This window comes from Phaethon aethereus (assembly GCF_964289735.1).
Source record: "Phaethon aethereus genome assembly, chromosome: 1".
NCBI classification, from domain to species: Eukaryota; Metazoa; Chordata; class Aves; order Phaethontiformes; family Phaethontidae; genus Phaethon; species Phaethon aethereus.
Window position 1 is genome coordinate 156,358,367 of NC_138575.1, and position 23,666 is coordinate 156,382,032.

Genomic DNA, 23,666 nt, shown 5'->3' on the forward strand with positions numbered 1-23,666 from the left:
CTCTGCAAGTTTACATGTTTTTCTAAAACACAATCTTCAAGAATATATTTGCCCTAACTGGACACAAATAAATTCTGCACAAATGTAACAAAGCAGGACGACAGCAGCACAAGCTGCTTCTGCAGTTCCTATCATACCTTTGAAGTGGTGTCTGCATGATCCTAGCAATATAGTGCTACTGTAACGTATAGTGTAGTAGTACAGTGTATTTCTGTGTAAAAATGCATTAATATTATCATCTAGCAATTGCATTGAATTGCATAGGAAGTAATCTATATCCGTGTCCATTAACATACGATTCTTTATGTAATTCAGAGTGAATAATTGCTTATAAAAAGATTTATTTTAGTAGTATTCTATTGGAGTTAAAGCGTGAGAGGTCAGTGTAGGATAACAAAATAAAGATTGCCGAGAAGTTATGAAAAGTGTTTTTAAAAAAAGGGAAGAAAACCTAAAGTGTTGCTATTATTGAAAAATGTACATGATAATCTTTTCAATGCTTCATCCTGGTTTTACTAATAGTATCATGCCCAATATATCCTTGCATTCTTTTTTTGACAGCTAACAAATCACATACCTGAAACATAAATGTTAACTAATGAGCCACATCATATAACATGTCAGTGTCTACTGAGAAATGGGCATCATCAGTTTTTATTACCTTAGTATACAGACCATCTAACACTTACAGACTTCAATATAATACCAGCTAAGCTGCTGCAGTATATTTGAGCATTTCAAAAACAGAGAAAACAAAGCTAATTTACAACCATGTTTTTTTGATCATCTTGGAAATACCTGCCTAATGCACAATAGCATGCAGATAGTAACGAGTAAAAGCAATGATGGTCCAAGGAGACACAAACAGTTCCCGGACAAAAAGTGTCTTGTGCTAAACTTGCTAAAATATATCTATCACAGAGACATCAAGAGAAGATGCAGCAAACATTCAGGGAACATATTAATACGTAAGCCTACCACCTAAATTCTTTTTCGTTACATCTCTTGGTGCACAAAATCATGTATCTATCTAATGTAAAACACACAGTGACAGGAAAAAACATCATCATCTAAAACCCTGGGGATGATGGATGGTTTCCATTTCTAGAAACTAAATTTAGACTCCCAACTTGGAATCTGCTGCTACTGCCATTGAATGTCACAGCATTTCTTTCTCTCAGATTTACTGCTCATACACACAAACCCGCATGACATAGCAAAGAGCCACAGAGTAGCTTGCTTACCAAATTTTGACCCTTTTATAATTCTTGTAAGCTATATAACATATTTGAACACTCGCTAACACAACAGCGAGCCTGACGTCTGTGCAGGAATGTGATCTCAGTGCAACAATGAGAAAATAACGGGGGAGAGAGGGAAGAAATCAAGAGTCATGCTAATGCTCTGTCTCTAAAATGGATGAGTGAGGATGAAGCAGAGATCAAATCATTTGAATTTATGTTGCTCTCAGTGATCTACAGAGTCCACTTACGTTAGTATCAACATCTAGGTGCTGAAACGATAAACCCTTTGTAAACAACTAGTCTGTCTTGTAAGAGATTAGAAAGACGAGGATAATACTACTCAACAGATAAACACCTGAAGCACTTCCTAAGAGACCTGGTGCATATGACGTGCACACACGGACTCGGGCTCCCTTTGCCCACATCCTGCCTGCGCCCAACGTGAGCCACCGCCGTATGGCCGCCCCAGTACAGCGCTGAGCTGGTGCCGAGCGTTCCGCGCTCGCTGCCTCATGGCGTCTGAACTGCGCGGCCCGGTGCGGAACACGGACAACCGTTTGAGTCTTTCCGCAACATTCAAGGTTGTTCTCTCCGTAACCGTGTTTTGGGCAAGGGGGGTGTGAACTCAACCGACCACTGCTGGAAGTATGCGTCTATTTTTGCAAGGTTGGCAGTGGCAGAAACCACCAAGGTCATGTCACACATCAGCAACTATTTTTAAACAATTGAAAGTGCTGTTGCTCATACAAAACTTTATCAATATTTCATAAATAAGACACAGAAAAAACAGTGATTTCTTGGAAGAAATTAAAAAATTTTTGCTAAAATTTTAAAACTAAGATGCTCTTAACATAAAAAAGGGCATATATGTTAATTAACTTTAGGGGTTTGGCCTGCCAAATGAACTATATGAATCCACTGAAAAAGTTCCACACTGTAACAGTTTAAAGAGAGAATGCTTACCATGGTGGAATAGATAGGCAGTTCTTTAAATGGGTTAACAAGCAACAGTATATCACCAATGTAGGTCTGAAAAAAGAAGAAGATATAATTGCTTTATTAAGTAATAAATTAAATCTTTAAGGAGGCTAATGGTTTTCTTCCAGAACAGACTTTTGGCAAAGCCTCTTAAATCTAGCTATCAACATACTAAACGTAATTCGTGAATTCAGAGCTTTTAACTTCATAACTTTAAATTGAGGTCTAAATTTACAATTCAGATAGCATTAATTATTCTTTTTGTAATAAAATTGAGTTCATAATGGAAAGTTATGCATAGAAGAATTGCACTGCATATATTATTGGTAGATTATTTGAAAGTTAATTTGTAATTTACTGTTTGTTAAACTACAAAAATGTGCCATGCCTACCACATAAGTTCCTCAAGAAATTTTTTGTGGGATAGATGACACAATTTAGAAATGCTATATTGATTACATTGAATTGATACATTAAAATATGTTGCTTGGGGGATAAGACAGAGCAATTGATACATATGTAAGTATTTATTCATGTGTATGTCTATATGAACATATGTACATGCAGATAGAAAAAAAATCCTGGCTATATTAAAAATAGGAAACCATCCAACGATTGCAAAGGTGCCAAGATTTTATTATTTCATATTTAAACACTCATATGTGAAAGATGTATACAAGTATAAGATTGAAGGTCCCCCTTGCTGCTATACTTCTCACTGCACATGAGTAGCTGCTGCCGTTATCATGCTCTTAGAACGCAAAAATGCCAGACCTCTGTCTCTGAAGAGGTCAGACACCAAACCATCATGTGAACTGTCCCAGTCATGCTGCCTTTTTCAAAATGAAATATTTTGATTTGGGGAGGCAGAAAATATTGCCTTTCATGGTAAATGTACTATTTTTCTGCTGAAATGTAGTAATTTACTTCCTCTCTCACCCCCCTCTAACTTCACTGTTGGGTTTTCCTGCAGAATGGAACTTTATTAAGCTTGCTGAAACATGAAACAGAACATGTTCAGTGCTAAGATTTTGGTTGGGAACTAGAGTCTAAGGACTTTTCCTTTTAAGTCTGAGAACCAAATCACCCAAAGATGTGGTGGAAAACCAAAGGGTTTTCAGCATTGGTGCTGACACTCTACCAAAACACAGTGGTTGCTGTTGAGCAGAATATTAATGATCACTGCCTATAAATTTTCATTAAGCTAAGGAGAATACCAGAGCAGGGTATGAGATCCTCTTAGGTAGAATATTCAGCATTTTAAAATAAAAGATGACTTCCTTTTTATAAATATTGAGTACCTGTAGATCCTCCTGAATTCTGTTAAAGTTACCTGTGTTTGGCACCTTTGAAAGTGAGATAAAGCAAAAGAAATACTCATAATAAAATAGGATTTGATCCATGATTCTAAAACACAGAATTTTTATTATCATTGAATGCCATAAAAGCTAGAATTGAATTTCCCAAAATTTCGAAGGTATTCACTGAAACATGCCAATTCTCCATAATCTTCAGTCTAAGCAGTGCAATCAACTTACACATTTAAAAACAATTTGCATGTTTCACATTAACATGTTACTCAGCTGTTCAGTAAGTTATAAATAAGTTATGAATAATATATGAACAGGGATACTGAAATTTTCAAGTGCAGATTTTTCTCCAGAAGTAATCTACACCTAACCAGATGCTTCTCGAGTTTAATATGGCAAAACCAGGAAAACTTGCTTTACAAAAACCTTGCTATAATTAATTAATTTTATATCTAGATTTGGGATAATAATTTGGGATAATCTAATTTGGGATAAGAATTTGGGATAATCTAGATGATTAACATTACAATATAGAGAATGATTTCTGTAACATAAGAAGATATGATGAGTAATTAAATCTCCCATGTTGAATTCTAAGCTTCTTAAATCTAAATTTCTTTTAAATTTCCAGTAAACGTGCTAAATTAAAATTAAGTTAACATAATGTTAAAGATGGAAGGATCTTTTGGTAGTTTGAGAGAGAAGACTACATGTGCCCATCAATTTTTACCAATGCACTTGCTCTGTGAAATAAACACACATAAATTTTATACAAACCTATCTGAAGTGTTATTCCATTTTTTATTTCTGCTTTTCCTATATAAACTTGAGAAATTACACACATACACCTTGATCTATTTCAATAGTATTCATGAGTCTGGGGCAGGTTACTGTCCAGTACTTATGATAGTATTCCTATTTTTCCTATTGTCTCATTTGCTCTTTTTTGAAAGTTTACTGTTGATAGGTGAGTAGCAACTCACATATATCTGATTATTATTGAAACGCTTCTGAATCTCATAAAGCAGGCTGCTGTCTGTTAGCTCACTCAGAGAAGCCAGGTCATCATTTGGAGCTGGAGGCATTAGCTTGATCTAGAAAACACAAATTAGAGAAATAAAGTAACTTCACAACCAGTCATTCTGTACCATAACCTTCTAACCTAAAGTATAAACCTAGGTCACTAGAATTTAGGGAAAAAAATGCATTAGGAAACTGGGAAGTTGTCACTCTTCCCAAACAATTACACATCATTAAACTTAAGCAAGAAAATAACGTCAAAGATTATCATCAATATTAAGGTATATAACTGCATGAGTCTGATGGGCTCTTAAGAACACAGATCCCTGCTAGAGTGCCATTTGCTATCCCTGAACCCATAAAGATTCCCAGCTTAAATCCAGTTCTCCTGCTCTCTTGATTCAATGTTTATGGCAGAAGAAATCAAGACAATAAAAAGTTAGTGCACTTGTAAACTATTTATTGCACAGTATTTACAAAGCTCTCATACCACTCTTCATCATACAGGATTTAAAATTCTATTAGAATTTTTCCTGCAGAATAGAAGGAAGTTAATAAGGAGTGGGAATCACGTTGTCAAGGAGACCAGAAAAGATTCACAAGCAGCTACTTTAGCCAAAAGTGGTGAATGAAATGAGCTTAACAATTTTGAGATTTAGGAGGAATAATATAATCTCTGCAAGGTGAAGTAAATGCTAAGAGAACCAAAACAAAATCCAAAAGACAGAATAGGACACAGAAGAAAAAAGAGTCAGTGATAAGGGAAATTTGAATAAAGACAAAATAAACATTGATACATTAAGCAGTGTGCTTATAAATTATGATCTACACTTAAAATGTAGGTTGATTCCTTTTTTATGTCAGCCCAAAGAAAAACATTTTTGCATCTCAGCAGAATACCTAGAAACAGAAAATTGTCATGTAAACTATGGCAAAATTAATTGAATATTTTGTTCAGACTTTACAAAAATACTCTCTTGGTGTCTGTTTAGAGGATGGACAATGAAGATGAAACTTATTTGTTCTACTGTTCTGCTTAAGATGAAGGCTCAGGAGAAAAGTGGACACTGCCCTTTCTTGGAGAACAACTCGGCATCCTCAGCCTCTGGCAGTGGGATGTGGCAGGAAGTCAGTGAAAGAAGCAGCAAGCAGAGTGGGAGATTTTTGGAGGGAACACGGAGTGTGCTGGCAAGAAGAAGATGCCAAAGACTATGGATACCGGTGTTTGATACTGGGGATCTGATCCCAAACTACTTAACTTCTATTGTTGGCATAGGTTCAAGGTCTAGTTCAGAAATCACGGCGCTCTGGGTTCTCTTCCTACACTTGTCAGAGCTGCATAGTGTGATATCGCTGAAGAAATTCATCTTAATGAAAAAAATAAGACTAACAATCTCTCTTCATCTCAAAGTTTCCAGATTCTTAAAACATACGTACACTCATTCACATGTGATTTTTTAGGTGACAATGGGCAAATACTGGGAAGTTCCTAGTCATAAACAAGCAGGATGAATTAGATGTGATTTTGTATCTTATCGAAATCACAGAACAAATAGGAGTGTTGAATAGCAGTATCAAAATATTCAAAGTATAGTCATAAAACAGATGGCATTGCTTCCTCTTTTACCAGGAAGAAACAAATAATGCATACCAGACATCAAAACCACAGAACTACTAGCCCTTATCACAGAATCACAGAATCACAGAATCATTAAGATTGGAAAAGACCTTCAAGATCATCAAGTCCAACCATTAATCCAGCACCACCATGTCCCCTAAACAATGTCCCAAAGTGCCACATCCACATGTTTTTGAACACGTCCAGTGATGGTGACTCCACCACCTCCCTGGGCAGCCTGTTCCAATGCCTGACCACCCTCTCAGTGAAGAAATTTTTCCTAATATCCAATCTAAACCTCCCCTGGCGCAACTTGAGGCCATTTCCTCTCGTCCTATCACTAGTTACTTGGGAGAAGAGACCAACACCCTCGTCGCCACAACCCCCTTTCAGGTAATTGTAGAGAGTGATAAGGTCTCCCCTTAGCCTCCTCTTCTCCAGACTAAACAACCCCAGTTCCCTCAGACGCTCCTCATAAGACTTGTGCTCCAGACCCCTCACCAGCTTCGTTGCCCTTCTCTGGACACGCTCCAGCACCTCAGCATCTTTCTTCTAGTGAGGGGCCCCAAACTCAACACAGTAGTTGAGGTGCGGCCTCACCAGTGCCGAGTACAGGGGCACAATCACTTCCCTACTCGTGCTGTTTCTGATACAGGCCAGGACGCTGTTGGCCTTCTTGGCCACCTGGGCACACTGCTGGCTCATGTTCAGCCGGCTGTCAACCAGCACCCCCAGGTCCTTTTCTGCTGGGCAGCTCTCCAGCCACTCCTCCCCAAGCCTGTAACGTTGCATGGGGTTGTTGTGGCTGAAGTGCAGGACCCGGCACTCGGTCTTATTAAACCTCATACAGGTGACCTCTGCCCATCGATCCAGCCTGTCCAGATCCCTCTGCAGAGCCCTCCTACCCTCCAGCAGATCAACACTCCAACCCAACTTGGTGTCGTCTGCAAACTTACTGAGGGAGCACTCGATACCCTCATCCAGGTCATCGATGAAGATATTAAAAAAGACTGGCCCCAGAACCAAGCTCTGGGGAACACCGCTTGTGACCGGCCGCCAGCCGGATTTAACACTGTTCACCACAACTCTCTGGGCTCAGTCGTCCAGCCAGTTCTTTACCCAGCAAAGAGGACACCGTCTGAGCCACAAGGCACCAGTTTCTCCAGGAGAATGCTGTGTGAGACGCTGTCAAAGGCTTTACTAAATTCCAGGTAGACGACATCCACAGCCTTTCCCTCATCCACTGGGCAGGTCACCTGGTCATAGAAGGAGATCAGGTTGGTCAAGCAGGACCTGCCTTTCATGAACCCATGCTGGCTGGGCCTGATCCCTTGGTTGTCCTGCACATGCCTTGTGAATGCCCTCAAGACGAACCACTCAATGATCTTCCCTGGTACTGAGGTCAGGCTGACAGGCCTGTAGTTCCCCAGATCCTCCTTCTGGCCCTTCCTGTAGATGGCTGTCACACTTGCAAGCCTCCAGTCTTCTGGGATGTCCCCTGTTTAACCAGGACTGCTGATAAATAATGGAGAGTGGCTTGGGAAACTCCTCTGCCAACTCTCTCAGTACTCTTCCCCACCATATCCAGTTAGGGATGGAGATTCTCCTTGCCTCTCTTTTTGTTGTTAATATATTTGCAAAAGCGTTGTTATCCTTTACAGCCGTGACCAGACTACGTTCTATCTGGGAATGCTAGAACTAGCATTCTAGCTCATGACATAAAACAAAATGTTATGTTTTCTGTTTAAATATCTCACCAGCTTTACTCATATTCATATGCTGCTATGGTACAAATGAAATTACAAAGCCTTGAAACCTTCTCTAGCCTACAAATGGAGAAACACAAATGCAAATTGTAGAATATCAACCTCAAACTGACCTGAGAGACCTGATACACTCTCTAGAGAGGTGTGCTTCTTACTGGGGGCTCGTATCAGGGATGTCACCGAGAGACTACCAAGTCTACCAGTTTTATGCCAGTACCAGCGATAGATGCCCACAGGTCAGCAGGAGAGCACGTGAAGAGCAGCCCAAAGGAATTCCAGCCACTCCAGCCAGTAAATCAGCTTCATCAGGGGCCCAACTTAAATGCCTCTATGCAAACGCATGTAGCATGGGGGATAAACGAGAGGAGTTACAGATGGGTGCACGCCTGCAGGGCTATGATCTTATTGGCATCATGGAGACGTGGTGGGATGACTCCTATGACTGGAGTTATGGAATGGAAGGATATAGGCTTTTTAGGAAGGACAGGCAGGGGATGCGAGGAGGGAGTAGTGCCCTCTATGTGAATGGTCATGGAATGCATGGAGCTCCAGCTGAGGATGGATGAGGACGTTATGGGTCAGGATTAAAGGGAGGGCTTTTAAGGGAGGTGGCCATTATAGTGGGGGTCTGCTACAGGCCACCCAACCAGGAAAACCGAGCAGATAAGGTCTTCTATAGACAGCTAGCAGCAGCCTCATGTTCATAAACTCTGGTCCTTATGGGGGACTTCAAGCACCCTCATATCTGTTAGAGGGACAACACAGCAGGGCATAAGCAATCCAGGAGGTGTTGATGATAACTTTCTTCTCCAAGTGATAGAGGAACCAAAGGAGGAGAGCTGCTATGCTGGACCTGGCTCTCACCAACGAGGAGGACCTGGTGGGGAACGTGAAGCTCAAGGGCAGCCTTGGCTGCAGTGACCATGGAATGGTGGAGTTCAAGTTCCTTTAGGGCAGCGATGAGAGTGCACTACCCTGGGCTTCAGGAGAGCAGACTTTGGCCTCTTCAGGGATCTGCTTGGTAGAGTACCATGGGATAAAGCCCTGGAGGGAAGAAGGGCCCAAAAAATATTTTTGGTTAATATTCAAGGACCACTCCCTCCAAGGAGCCATGCAGCCCAGCAAAGAGGAAGTCAGGTAAAAATGCCAGGAGGCCTGCATGGATGAAGAAGGAGCTCCTGGAAAAACCCAAACACAGAAAGGAAGCCTGCAGAGGGTGGAAGCAAGGGCAAGTAACCTGGAAGGAATACAGAGAGGTTGTCTGAGCAGACAGTGATCAGGTTACGAGGACTAAAGCCCTGACAGAATTCAGTCTGACCAGGAACATCAAGAGCAACAAGAAAAGCTTTTGTAGGTACATCAGTGATAAAAGGAAGACCAGGGAAAATGTGGGCCCCCTCTGGAAGGAAACAGGAGAGCTGGTTACCTGGAATACGGAGAAGGCTGACGTATTCAATGACTGCTTTGTTTCAGTCTTCATTGGCAAGTGCTCAAGTCACACCTCCCAAGTGGCAGAAGGCAAAGGCAGGGACTGGGAGAACAGTGAACCACCTACTGTAGAAGTTCATGTTCAAGACCATCTAAGGAACCTGAAGGTGCACAAGTCCATGCGACCTGATGGGATGCATCCCCGGGTCTTGAGGGAACTGATGGAGGAAGTTGATAAGCCACTATCCATCATAATTGAGAAGTCGTGGCAGTCCAGTGACATGCCCACTTCAAGGGAAAAGGGGAAATATAATCCCCATTTTTAAAAAGGGAAAAAAAGAAGATGTGGGAAACTACAGGCCAGTCAGTCTCACCTCTGTGCCCAGAAAGATCATGCAGCTGATCCTCCTTGAAACTATGCTAAGGCTCATGGAAAATAAGGAGGTGACTGGTGACAGCCAACATGGCTTCACGAAGGGAAAATCATTGCCTGACAAATTTGGTGGCCGTTTACAACGGAGTTACAACTTTGGTGGATAAGGGAAGAGCAACTGATGTCATCTCCCATGATTTGTGCAAAGCATTCAACACTATCCCACATGACATACTCACTTCTAAACTGGAGAGACATGGATTTGATGTATGGACCAGTTGGTGGATAAGGAATTGGCTGGATGGTCGCATTCAAAAGCTTGATGTCCAAGTGGAGACCACTGATGAGTGGTGCTCCTCAGGAGTTAGTATTGGGACTGGTGCTAACATGTTTGTTGGTGACATTGACAGTGGGATTGAGTGCACCTGCAGCAAATTTGCTGATGACACCAAGTTGAGTGGTGCAGTTGACATGCTGGAGGGAAGGGATGCCATCCAGAGTGACCTGGACAAGCTTGAGAGGTGGGCCCATGCAAACCTCATGAAGTTCAACGAGGCCAAGTGCAAGGTCCTGCACATGTGTCAGGGCAATCCCCGGTATCAATACAGGCTGGGGGATGAAAGGATTGAGAGCAGCCCTGCTGAGAAAGACTTCGGGGTGCTGGTGGATGAAAAGCTGGACATGAGCTGGCAATGTGAGTTCACAGCCCAGAAGGCCAACCATATCCTGGGCTGCATCCAAAGAAGAGTGGCCAGCAGGTCGAGGGAGGTGATTCTCCCCCTCTACTCCACTCTGATGAGACCCCACTTGGAGTAGTGCGTCCAGCTCTGGAGCCCCCACCATAAGACATGGACTTGTTGAATCTAATACAGAGAACCACAAAGATGATCAAAAGGCTGGAACACCTCTCCTATGAGGACAGGCTGAGGGAGTTGGGGTTGTTCATCCTGGAGAAGGCTCCGGGGAGACCTTATAGCAGCCTTCCACTACCTGAAGGGGGCCCTACAGGAAAGCTGGAGTTTTTAAAAGGGCATGTAGTGATAGGACAAGGAGTAATGGCTTTAAATTGAAAGAGAGTAGATTTAGACTAAATATAAGGAAGAAATTCTTCACTATGAGGGTGGTGAGACACTGGAACAGGTTGCCCAGAGAAGCTGTGGATGCCCCATCCCTGGAAGTGTTCAAGCACAGGCTGAATAGGGCTTTGAGCAACCTGGTCTAATGGAAGATATCTCTGCCTATGGCAAGGAGGATGGAACTAGATGATCTTTAAGGTCCCTTCCAACTCAAACCATTCTATGATTATATGATTTTACACTAAATATTCTCATGGTTCAAGGTGTTTGTCAAAAAACGACTGCTCTCACATCAGCACAAAAAAACCCCAAACAAGATACTTCTTTCTAGCTGTACTCATTGCATGTTTGACTCACTTCATGCCACTATGAACATTTTTTCCTAGCTTCCAAGCTTTTTTATGGTCTTAGTTATCCTAATATTGTGCAGTTGCTTACAGTCCAAACAATCTGTCAAGTACTAAAGCAGATGAAAGACAGAAGCCTGTGGCCTCATTCCCCTATTAGTGTGCTCACCTGGCTTGCAGGAACAAAGCAGTCTTGGTCTTCACTATGGTCCCTTGTGTGCTATCAAAACTCAGAACACCCGTGCCAGAGAATGAGCTTCTCTTAATCTGTCTCTGTAAAGATTAAACCTACACTAGGCTAGAGACAAATGTCTTTATTTGTAAAGAAAAGCGGGGTGTGGATTTGAGCACTGCCTTGGTGTTCTCCATATTTTCTGAACTATTAGCACACTTCCTTGTATGTTCTTGGCTCATGCCAGCTAGCACTCATGAAGATAATACCTGGATATCATTCAGGTCACATGTCAACGGTCATTTCCCATAGGCTGCACAGACCCATCTTTTGAGGGAGAAAAGAGTTTTGTCTTATGAATGTGCACTGACCTATCCCATATATTTGTAGGCTCTGGCTTGTTTTTATTTCATACCTTAGGTCTAGCCAAAGACCTAGTGCTCAGTTAAACTCCCAGTAAGGGCATTGAAATATTTTTCCATTAGATTTCTTTTTTTTGACAAAGTTTAGGATTTGGTGACTCAGCATTTTCTATTTCTATTTCTGTTCTATTGCATTTAAATTCACAGCTCAGTGAGCAAAAAAATCACATAGAAATTTGAAACCCTAATACATTAAAGCCACAATGAATTTGTCTTGTTAGTAAACATTATTTACATTACATTATTATAAAAACTTATTTGTGGGCTCCTTCAAATTCAATTCTTCTCATCTACTTTTCTGAGCATACAGATGAGTATTCTCTATTTTTTTTGCCTCGATGCATGTATCTGGCTATCATACTGATTGCCTGATGCATATTTTACGAGACATAAAAGAAAAATTGCCATAAATACAGCATAAGTTCCAATATAACTATGCATCTGGAAGGTATTATTTTTTGAGGTTTTTCTAACACTAACAATGAAGATTCCTATTTACTCATTTAAATTACATATACTTACCAACATTCACAATCTGCTCAGTTAATAATCTCTAATGATTTTTATTTTTTAAATACTTGTGTCACTGAAATAAGTATATATTCTAGCCCTTATGTGGAATACTACAATATATACAAGTTGTCCTTTGTCCACGCAGCATGGGCACCAAACAGGAGGAGCTGGAAGCCATTGTGCAGCGCGACAGCTATGACGTAGTTGCCATCACAGAAACATGGTGGGATGCTTCTCATGACTGGAGTGCTGCAATGGATGGCTATAAGCTCTTCCGAAGGGATAGAATGGGAAGGAGAGGCGGTGGGGTGGCTCTGTATGTTAGGGAGTGTTTTGATTGCATAGAAATCGAAGATTGTGAAGACCAAGTAGAGTGCTTGTGGGTAAGGATGAGGGGGAAGGCCAATGAGGCAGACATCCTGCTGGGAGTCTGTTACAGGCCACCCAACCAGGATGAAGAGACGGATGAGACATTCTATAAGCGACTGGCGGAGGTCTCGCATTCGCTGGCCCTTGTTCTTGTGGGGGACTTCAACCTACCGGACATCTGCTGGAAGTATAACACGGCAGAGAGGAAAGAGTCTAGGAGGTTCCTGGAGTGTGTGGAGGATAACTTCCTGATGCAGCTGGTGAGTGAGCCCACCAGGGGAGGTGCCTTGCTGGACCTGCTGTTTACAAACAGAGAAGGACTGGTGAGAGATGTGGTGGTCGGAGGCCGTCTTGGGCTTAGCGACCATGACATGATAGAATTCTCAGTTGTGAGTGAAGTAAGGAGACGACTCAGCAAAACTGCTATCATGGACTTCCGGAGGGCAGACTTTGGCCTGTTCAGGTCACTGGTTGAGAGAGTCCCTTGGGAGACAGTCCTGAAGGACAAAGGGGTCCAGGAAGGCTGGACATTCTTCAAGAAGGAAATCTTAAAGGCGCAGGAGCAGGCGGTCCCCATGTGCCATAAGAAGAGCTGGCGGGGAAGGCGACCGGCCTGGCTGAACAGGGAGATTTTGCTGGGACTCAGGGAAAAGAGGAGAGTTTATCAGCTCTGGAAGAAGGGGCAGGCAACTCACGAAGAATACAAGGATCTCGTTAGGTCAAGCAGGGACAAAATTAGAAAGGCAAAAGCCCAGCTAGAGCTCAGTCTGGCCACAGTCGTAAAGGATAATAAAAAATGTTTTTACAAATATATTAACAACAAAAAGAGAGGCAAGGAGAATCTCCATCCCCTACTGGATATGGCGGGGAACATTGTCTCCAAAGACGAGGACAAGGCTGAGGTACTTAATGCCTTCTTCGCCTCAGTCTTTAATAGCCACTCCAGGTATCCACAGGATATTCAGCCCCCTGAGCTGGAAGACGGGGATGGAGAGCACAATGTACTCCTCATAATCCAGGAGGAAGCAGTCAAGGACATGCTAAGCCACCTGGACACCCACAAGTCTATGGGGCCTGATGGGATCCACCCAAGAGTACTGAGAGAGCTGGCGGAGGAGCTTGCCAAGCCACTCTCCATTATTTATCAGCAGTCCTGGTTAACAGGGGAGGTCCCAGAAGACTGGAGGCTTGCCAATGTGACGCCCGTCTACAAGAAAGGCCGGAAGGAGGATCCTGGGAACTACAGGCCTGTCAGCCTGACCTCCGTTCCAGGGAAGATTATGGAGCGATTGGTTTTGAGAGTGCTCACAGGGCATCTGCAGAACAGCCAAAGGATCAGGCCCAGCCAGCATGGGTTCATGAAAGGCAGGTCCTGCTTGACCAACCTGATCTCCTTCTATGACCAGGTGACCCACCTAGTGGATGAGGGAAAGGCAGTGGATGTTGTCTACCTGGAATTTAGTAAAGCCTTTGAGACAACGTCTCCCACAGCATTCTCCTGGAGAAACTGGCGGCTCGTGGCTTAGACAGGTTTACTCTTCGCTGGGTGAGGAACTGGCTGGATGGCCGAGCCCAGAGAGTTGTGGTGAATGGCGTTAAATCCGGCTGGCGGCCGGTCACGAGTGGTGTTCCCCAGGGTTCGGTTCTGGGACCAGTCTTGTTCAATATCTTTGTAGATGATCTGGATGAGGGAATTGAGTGCTCCCTCAGTAAGTTTGCAGATGACACCAAGCTGAGTGGGAGTGTTGATCTGCTGGAGGGTAGGAGGGCTCTGCAGAGGGATCTGGACAGGCTGGATCGACGGGCAGAGGCCAACTGTATGAGGTTTAATAAGGCCAAGTGCCGGGTCCTGCACTTTGGCCACAACAACCCCATGCAATGCTACAGGCTTGGGGAGGAGTGGCTGGAGAGCAGCCTGGCGGAAAGGGACCTGGGTGTGCTGGTTGACAGCCGGCTGAATATGAGCCAGCAGTGTGCCCAGGTGGCCAAGAAGGCCAACAGCGTCCTGGCCTGTATCAGGAATAGTGTGGCCAGCAGGAGTAGGGAAGTGATTGTGCCCCTGTACTCGGCACTGGTGAGGCCGCACCTTGAATACTGTGTTCAGTTTTGGGCCCCTCACTACAAGAAGGATGTTGAGGTGCTGGAGCGTGTCCAGAGAAGGGCAACGAAGCTGGTGAGGGGTCTGGAGCACAAGTCTTGTGAGGAGCGGCTGAGGGAACTGGGGTTGTTTAGTCTGGAGAAGAGGAGGCTGAGGGGAGACCTTATCGCTCTCTACAACTACCTGAAAGGGGGTTGTGGCGATGAGGGTGTTGGTCTCTTCTCCCAAGTAACTAGTGATAGGACAAGAGGAAATGGCCTCAAGTTGCGCCAGGGGAGGTTTAGATTGGATATTAGGAAAAATTTCTTCACTGAGAGGGTGGTCAGGCATTGGAACAGGCTGCCCAGCGAGGTGGTGGAGTCGCCATCCCTGGAAGTGTTCAAAAAACGTGTGGATGTGGCGCTTCAGGACATGGTTTAGGGGACATTGTAGTTCTGGATTAATGGTTGGACTTGATGATCTTAAAGGTCCTTTCCAACCTAGTGATCCTGTGATTCTGTGATTCTGTATGTGGTAAATGATACTAGAATAATCAAAAGGGCATCAGGGAATACTCTATCACACAGTTCATATTGCCAGCAAATAGTAAACAAGAATTATAAGCTATGGACAAAATATTTTTTAAAAAAGACCCAATTAAGAAAAAGAAAAGATATGAACTATATTTGTTTGTAGCATGAAGCACATAATTCAATTCCAGGCCAGTAATTTCAATCTGCTATCTCAAAAATACCCTTCCCAGCTGAGAGGAAGAGAAATTGCCAGCTATGAGAAAACTCTGGAAATTATTCATACTGCTTTCTCTGTTTGGCAGCACAGACTTTGACATTACAGATTATCAAAGAACATCTTTTACTGAGGAAAAAGCAAAAGCAAATATAAACCAAGACACCCAAAATGCTTTATCAATGCAGTCAGTTGATCCCCATCTCCTATGCATCATGTAATAAAAATCTTACTTCATGAGAAATAATATTTTGTTACTGTTCTTTTTCATTATTTTTGCAATTTAAAAAACCTGAGGCTACATATAAATTTGAGCTGTTAGTTTTCTCAAAGGCAAAAAAGTTACGAGCTTTGTCTATTAAAAATACATGTTTCAGATGTAATAGGATGAAATTTTTCTCTGTAATCCCCTAATAAAGGCCTAATCTGCATGCCATATTGCCTAAGAATGTATGAATTTTCTGACACATAACATAGGAAATATGCTGATCTATTTCAATAAAATATGAACATAAAATCCGAGTAATGACTCTCCATATCCTATTGAAAAATTAAACAGTACATGATTACTTTGAATGTAGTTTGGAATGCAACTAGTAAGAATAAAAGATAGTGAATCTCATTAGAATTAATATACCGAAGAGGCAGGGATAGGGGGAAGGGGTTGTTCAAAGCTTCCCTTCAGTATCAGCACTAAATGAAAATTTAACTTCTCAAATTGTGAAATAAAAAAAAAAGTTATTTGGAAGTATCATCTCTGAAAACTAAGGTCTACATATTATATACACAAATATGGATATGATATACATATAGCCACAGTTCATAATGTATGGCAAGTAGTATAGAATACAATCTCCATCCTCAAGGGGTAACAAGAAAAATACATTAACAAGAATATTCAAAGTACACAGAAATTTTGGTCTTGATTGCTTTTCTTCAACTATGTCATTTTTTGCTGCCTCTTGGTTCTTGGGGCCAGAGGCCAGCTTGTGACAGGTGTGTCTCGTTATCCGCAACAGAAGAGAATGGAGAAACAAAGCACTGCTCGTAGTAAACAATATGTTTAAGTTACTGTAGCTTAACATCCTGTAAAAAACTGAGGCTGCTAATAAATACAACAAAAAAACATTAGCAAGAACATGCTGAAACAAGAAATATCTATGATGGAAAGGCCAATTTCCAGGATCACAATTATGTTGCTACAAAAAAGAAAAAATCTTATATTTTAATTTAACAAAACATGGAAATTCTTTAGTTTACTACAATTAAACTACTTCCTGAAGTGATTATACTGGTTTCCTCTCTTTTGCCCATAAGAGCCAAAGCTTATTAATCCCTTACCAAATGAAAAGTTCCGTTAACTTGTAATTATTTTTTTTAGTGCAATCAGTCATTTAAAAACATGACAGCTGAAATAACATGGTTTCTAACCTATCCCATGTTAGTGCTGATTTGCCAGATGGGACTGTTCCTGCTTATTCGTTTCCAAGGGAGCATCACTCCTTATTCAGCAACTGAAGATATCGGGCAAGGTTTGTAGTTTCTACTGCTTCTAAAAGGCCACAAGATACACATGCCTTCCAGCTTGTGTAGAACAGAATTTCACAGAGAGTTTTCTGCAGAAATTTCTCAGCTAATAGAGCTGGAAGAAATTCACCTTCAATTCTGCTGTCTTGTCTTTAAATTATAACTGTGGGCAGTTGCACTGAAGTATGGTGAAACAGTAGGAGGAGTAAAGTTTTGAAAATCTGCCCTGTGACCCTGAAGTGACTCAAGATCATGATGGAAGAGAAAACTACCAGCATGAAAACCTCCGGTTGCTCTTTCTGACCTGGGAGATGATTAGCTGCTCTTCTTCCAAGCAGTTTCTGCATATGTTTTACTGCACAAACTATAAAGCAAAAATGTAGCCTAGAGATAATGAAAACTTGAATAATTTTAGCTAGTCCTGCACCAAAACAGAATCAAGCAGAAGGAAGTATGTTCTTGTCCAGACTCCTCTTGAACATCTAGAAGCAAGTGATAGTCTAAAGTGATAAGCTAAATACCTCCCTCTCTTTTCCTGAAATTATAGGAGGGTTTCTTCTAATAGGGTTGCAAGCATTTACTTTTCTGACTAGCAGTGCTTCTCTTTTGGATTGTCTGTGTTTTCACCACATCACCGCATAGTCAGCAAGGCCAGAAAAGACATGAAAACAAGATGTAAGCAAAACAGTTTGTGGTATCTTCTGACTGAGTAGGGAAATGAATTCTCTATGGGATTCCAAAGCTGAGGACTTTCAGAGATGGACTCATATGGTTGACACATGAACTCACTGATTGATCTCATATGATTAACACATTCCTCTGAAATGCATTCAAACAAAAAGCAGTGGACTATGTATGATTCTGCCAAGGAAGTTATGCAGGTTTTTTGAACTGGACGTGGTTTAAATGGACTTAGTATCTTGCTCTTTGGTTATGCTTCAAACTCACAGTAAATTATTTTAAATGGAAATTCTCCCTCCACCCCTCAATTCTGAAGTATTTTTTTTCTTAAATGGCTACATACTTCTGGAATATGTGTCTCTCAGCTAGATGTAACAGAAAATAAAACCCCTTGTACCAAAAAAAACCCCGACCCAAACAACATTTAAGTCCTAAACATTCAAAGTTAGGACATGCCAGATTTATGAGCGACAGATAATTGCCCCCTTTTGCATTCACCCTATACACTGAATGAGATTGTGATCCTCTGGAGAAAGCTTTATACTTCATATATAATACAGTATATATACTTTATATGTATAATAATATATAAAACCTTATATTAGTTTGATACCCTTTACGGGTATCCATCTAATCAGTGACTGTATCCTAATGCATTATCACATGAAAGGGAGTTAACACTGCAGTGTAAATCTGGCAATTCCTATCTTTAAATTACAGTCTCTTATTTTGCAACGTAGTATTCCTTAGACATTCTTTTTGTTTTTGCAGCGTCCCAGGTTGTGTTTCTTTCCAAACTGAAGCTGGAGTCAAGAGCACGCTTTGGACAGCGCCAACAGTTATCCCTGAGTTAACTCAGTTAAGTTAACTGAGTTAAGAGTTTGAGGAACGCTGAGAACTTCGACTGCCGCAGCCCCTGACCTGCCACCGGTAGCTGGCAGGAAGGGGCTGTTCAGTTTGGAGAGAGGGAACTCTGGGCAGGGCCAGACTGACTGCAGGGCACGATCTAGGAGACAAGGCTCCACAGTGCAAATGATGTTGCTGTGCGGTGCGGGGAAAAAAATCGCTATGGTCTTTGGCTTCATTAAGTTTACAACTTCCAGACCTAAGGCCTAACAAACGTTTCAAGAAACTGCATGTTGTTACCTGTTCAAGTTTGGTTGTTGTGCTCGCAGGGACGTTTTCAGATGCACTGTCTTGAGATTGCTGCTTGCACAAGCCTTTAGCTGCATCCTTAAACATGGTGTCTTTCTCCAGCAAACTGTCTTGCTTGGCAATCGGTAAAGCCAGGGGGTTGCTACAAAGAGAATCAATAAAGCAATTAGACTCCTCCTGAAGATGTCGGACAAATAAAAGATTGCCAAATGTGAGTGGCACAAACACAGAACTAAGATACAGTTCAGGGCTGAGACACTAGTTCCCGGTCCAAGTACATAAAAGAAATTGGTGAGGAATAAACTGGTCACATAGGTTGGTTTGTTCCCAAAGACACAGAGCAAGCCACTTTGATTTAAAATTCACCTTTATGCATATCTTTTCTGAAGCAGAACTGAGCAAGCCAAAGAGAATATGCATGTGTCTGCTTTTGACAGCACTAGGATGGCAAATCAATAGCCAATTTGGAAAGGGAATTTAAAATAGGCAATTAACCTACACGATACTGTTTTGAAAAATAATATGGTTTAAAATAATTCAATACAGATATTGCCATTGCAGTTAATAAAATTAAATTACACCACTTTTTAGATTACTTTTAATCAGACAATATCCAAGATATATTTTATGACCAAAAGCTGCTTTGAACCTTTGATATGCTAAAAAAACCCAGGCAAACAGCAGACTCCTGAAATTACTCCAACGATACACAATACTCTTCATTCACATGTAAGTTAACCTATTCTTACACGCATGGAGATACTTTCCCTACTGACAATTCAGACCATATCACACTTCTGAAAAACAACGATGCCAAAATATTGGATAATTTTGGCAGTGTTTTACACCCAGAGGAATCAGCAAGGAATCAGCCCCAGGAGCTGAGAACACAATCAGCTTAAAAAATAATAATCTGGGCTCCAACAGTGCAAATGAGACAATCTCGTGGAGTATACAGCATCTCGTTGCCAAAATGTGTGCATAATTTCTTCAAAAGGAAATACGGACTCAATGTGGGAATGTGGGAATAGTGCATTCCACTATGGCATAAAGCCCAGATGTCATATTTAGTTTTAAAAAAATTTCATTTTTACTCTAAATTACTTGAGTTTGATCACTGATTATAATAAAGCCAGAATTATACACACAGTTAACTCAAATTAAATGAAGGAGGACCCATAGCTAATATTGATTTCCATTGCTGTTGGAAACAAAACCGAAACACAGACATAGTTTTAGAAAGGTACAGTCTTAAGCAAAGGCAAAGCACTTTCCAAATAGAATTCATTAGAAAACAAGTCAAAGTAGTTTCCCATTAGAAAAAAATACATGAACAAACCCTTTCTTTTGATGAAACCCTCAGTCTGCAAACATTGAAAGAATTAGTTTCAAAGTTTTGCAATGAAATATATACAGTTTTCTTTCTAATGATGTTTTGTTTCAGATATTTTCATGTAAAATGCCTAGAAGAACACTGGTGCAAGTAAAAAACTTTTTTTACTGCTTTGATTGACCCCTTTGATTTCCATAAATTTGTTTACCAAATGTCACATGGACAAAAGTTCCAAGACCCAAGTGTTTTTGCCTTTTTTCTTGATTTAGATTGCAGAACAGAAAAGCCATTAACCAACTTTTTTCATGAACTTGGCAACTAGATGTCACAGAATAAGAGATATCAGTGATTAGATGGTAGAAGAAATGAAATAGCTGCGACATCTACAAACAGAAATGTCGAATACTAATTCACATTTTACCCAGACTCAGAATTGAAAAAAACATTATTAAATATAAAGTTATCTTTTTGACTAGTCTTTTACTATTTTCCAAAACTGCTCAAATTCATTTGTTCTAAATTATTTTTAAGATTTAATCACAAAGACAAAAGTGTTTGTTAAGTTAGTGTTTCTAACACACATTAGAAACACTTCATAAAATTCAACTGTAAACTCCTCACAACCAAATAATCTTTTCAGGTGTCCCAAAAGAGAAGTAGTTTGTAAATCACAGCAACGTGTGGGGAAGAAAGGTATCTACTGTTTCCACAGATGCATTTTGAACTTAAGGGAACATCAATAACATGACATAAAGGCGTGTTCCATGTATTGATGTACAGGAAAATAGCCTATAAATTATGTGCATTTGTGACATATTAATAGGACTTTACATGATGGAAATGCTGACATATAATTCGTATTACAACAAAAATGTGAATGATTACAAAAAAGAAAAAACATATTAAAATTACTCCAACAGTTCTTTATGATTCAGGTTCAAGAAGACACTGTGGAAAATAAATCAAACTGAAATAAAATGTTTCCAGAAAACAGTGGCTTTTTAGAAAAATATTTCTGTTAGGCACCAGATGAAGTCATGCAATGCCATTGAAAATTGAACTATAGGACAGAACAAGAGAAGATTTTATGTTAGTCTAGGCATGTGGATTAGCATGAAATGTGTTCTTTTATGAAAATTAAAGGATAATTAACCAGAAAGGGAGACTTAAGCCAAAATAATGTTTCATAATAGACAGCAAGGAGAGTTATCTAGGGTAATCTTATTTGAACAAGGTAGGACTGCTGCTACTGGCATACCTAACTGAAAAAAAACTTACATGTTATATGGAGGAATAGTCATTTTAATTTTTAGGTGTATTCCATCATATATGGAATTAATTTGAAGTTTTGTGTAGGTTCTTTTTTTAGGTAAACTGAGATAGTTTTCTGCAAGTTGCCATGCTCTAGCATGTCTTTGTTTTTTAAGAAAAAAGAAATAATTTTAAAAACTGGGAGCTGAAAATCAAATCATTAGCAGTTTTATCATCAATATTTGAATCACTACTGCAGCTTGTAACTTGCTAGAAAGATGGTATATAAAGCATTATATCAAGGTAGATTCTGCAATGCTACTTTCATGGGCTCTTTGATCTTCCAGCTTTTGTTGGAGAGAATGCCTGCTACTGTTATCCTTCCACAGGCAATTCTGAGATCCTCCAAACAATTTCTAAGCTAGTTGAGATCTGTAAACTGCATAATCTCTGAAATTTCAGACTAAAAAACTTTTTAAAGTTACATAACAGAAACTTCAGAATGCATTAAACACTAGAAGAGTGTTTGAGACAACTAGAATAATTTAAATGCAAGTTTCTACATGAATAGCTAAATGGAAATGCTCTTGTAAAAAGAAAAATGTAATCTCTTTTCTGATTTTCTGTCTTGAACACATCTATGTATATTTTACTTCATGATCTTCTGCTGATTTTGAAACACATCCATTACTATAATTAATATTTACTTACTTAAATATGTATTAGAAAATATATAATGTGATTAAGTTAGCATTACCTTGAGAATAAGTTACTATGTTTTTAGTATTTATTTACTACCTAGATGACTGCATTATCTGTGTGTTTAGGGACTATTTCACCAAGGAAAGTTCTACAAATATATCTAAATTAGAATTGCAGTGGTGATCATTGCAGCCATACCACGAGCCTAAAGTCACCTTTAAACAGATACAGCCAATTTAATTACCCGAACATAAGCTATGTCAATTAGTGCATTCTGATGCAGGTATTTTTGCTGGTGGAGTAACAGAAGTTCTTCTGATTGTACCATTAAAATTAAAACTGGCAAAATTTTCCAGCATAGACCTTAGGTTTTCTTCATTGGTCAACCTTCAAAAAAACCTCATGACATCATTAGTAAAATTCTGTCCTTTAGGTAATTTACTTGGTCAACTTCAGAGGAACTCCTACTGATAATAGGAAGGAAAGGCAAATGTTGATTGTAAGACAATGTGGTCTCCAACATGAAACCAGCTTCCTGCTTGTCGGCTTCTGCTGCCACCCATTTTCATGGGCCAGATTCCACCATTTTATTCACAAATTATAATTCTCTATCAAAACAGTCAGATGCTGTTAATATTTATATAAAGAAATAAGCAAAGTGCATTTTCTGCAAATTACTGTGCTGGGCATAAGCTGCAAGGGTTTAGGTAGCAGAGGGACTGCAGGGGGTTCTCTGTGGGAAGAGGCCATGTGCTGCTCCATGCTGGACACAGTCGGTTTCAGCCAGCTCCACAATGGACCCACCACAGGAAACAGCTGAGACCATTGACCAAGCTGGTGGCACCTCTGTGAATACGTATTTAAGAAAAGGCAGAAAATGCCACAAGGAGAGAAGAAGAAGGAACGAAAAGACTGAGAAACAAAAGAAGGACCACTAAGGTTAGAGGAGTAGGAGGTGCTCCATGACAGAGTAGGCACCACCACCCCCTGAAGGGACTTCAGTTATTTCTCTCTGCTGCTGCTTCCTTCTTGCTCTTTTCCTGTGTGGCATATGGAGGATCCACACAGGTACACCCCTAGAAGGACTGAAGCCCATTGACAGATCCACACCAGAGCAGATATTTCCCTGAAGGGACTGTGGCCCGTGGAGGAGCTATGCTGGAGCAGGTACTCCCCTAAAGGTCCTGCAGCTTGTGGAGGACCCATGCCAAAGCACAGGAAAAGAGCAAGAAGGAAGGCACGGCAGAGAGAAATAACTGCAACCCTGTCCTGTTGAACCCTGAACCCCTCACTGAAGGGGTTCAGTGTAACTTGCAGCATTAACAAGGGGGAAGAGAAGAGGTGTTTGGAGTGAAATTGAGCTTCAGAAAGGGGGAGGAAAGGTGTTTTCCCTAAGTCTATAAATGTTTGCTTCCATTTTTGCTTTCCTTTTTAAATAGTATAAATCTAACTACAAATTTGTAACTCCCTGAAGTTGTATCATTTTATCTGTGATTACACATATTATTTTTACTTTCAGGATTTGTCCCTGCTTCTCTCATAAGCAATGGTGGTTTT

General features: G+C 40.8%; 1 protein-coding gene across 1 annotated transcript in view; it reads right to left on the reverse strand.

Annotated features, from left to right (window-relative positions):
* The window catches only part of MYO16 (myosin XVI), a gene marked incomplete at both ends in the record, with an annotated part of 338,331 nt that overhangs the window by 188,253 nt on the left and 126,412 nt on the right, over positions 1-23,666 (reverse strand). The window contains 3 exon segments of the mRNA XM_082013934.1: positions 2,208-2,273; positions 4,516-4,626; positions 18,815-18,965. Of these exon segments, the coding sequence (XP_081870060.1) occupies positions 2,208-2,273; positions 4,516-4,626; positions 18,815-18,965 (328 nt within the window).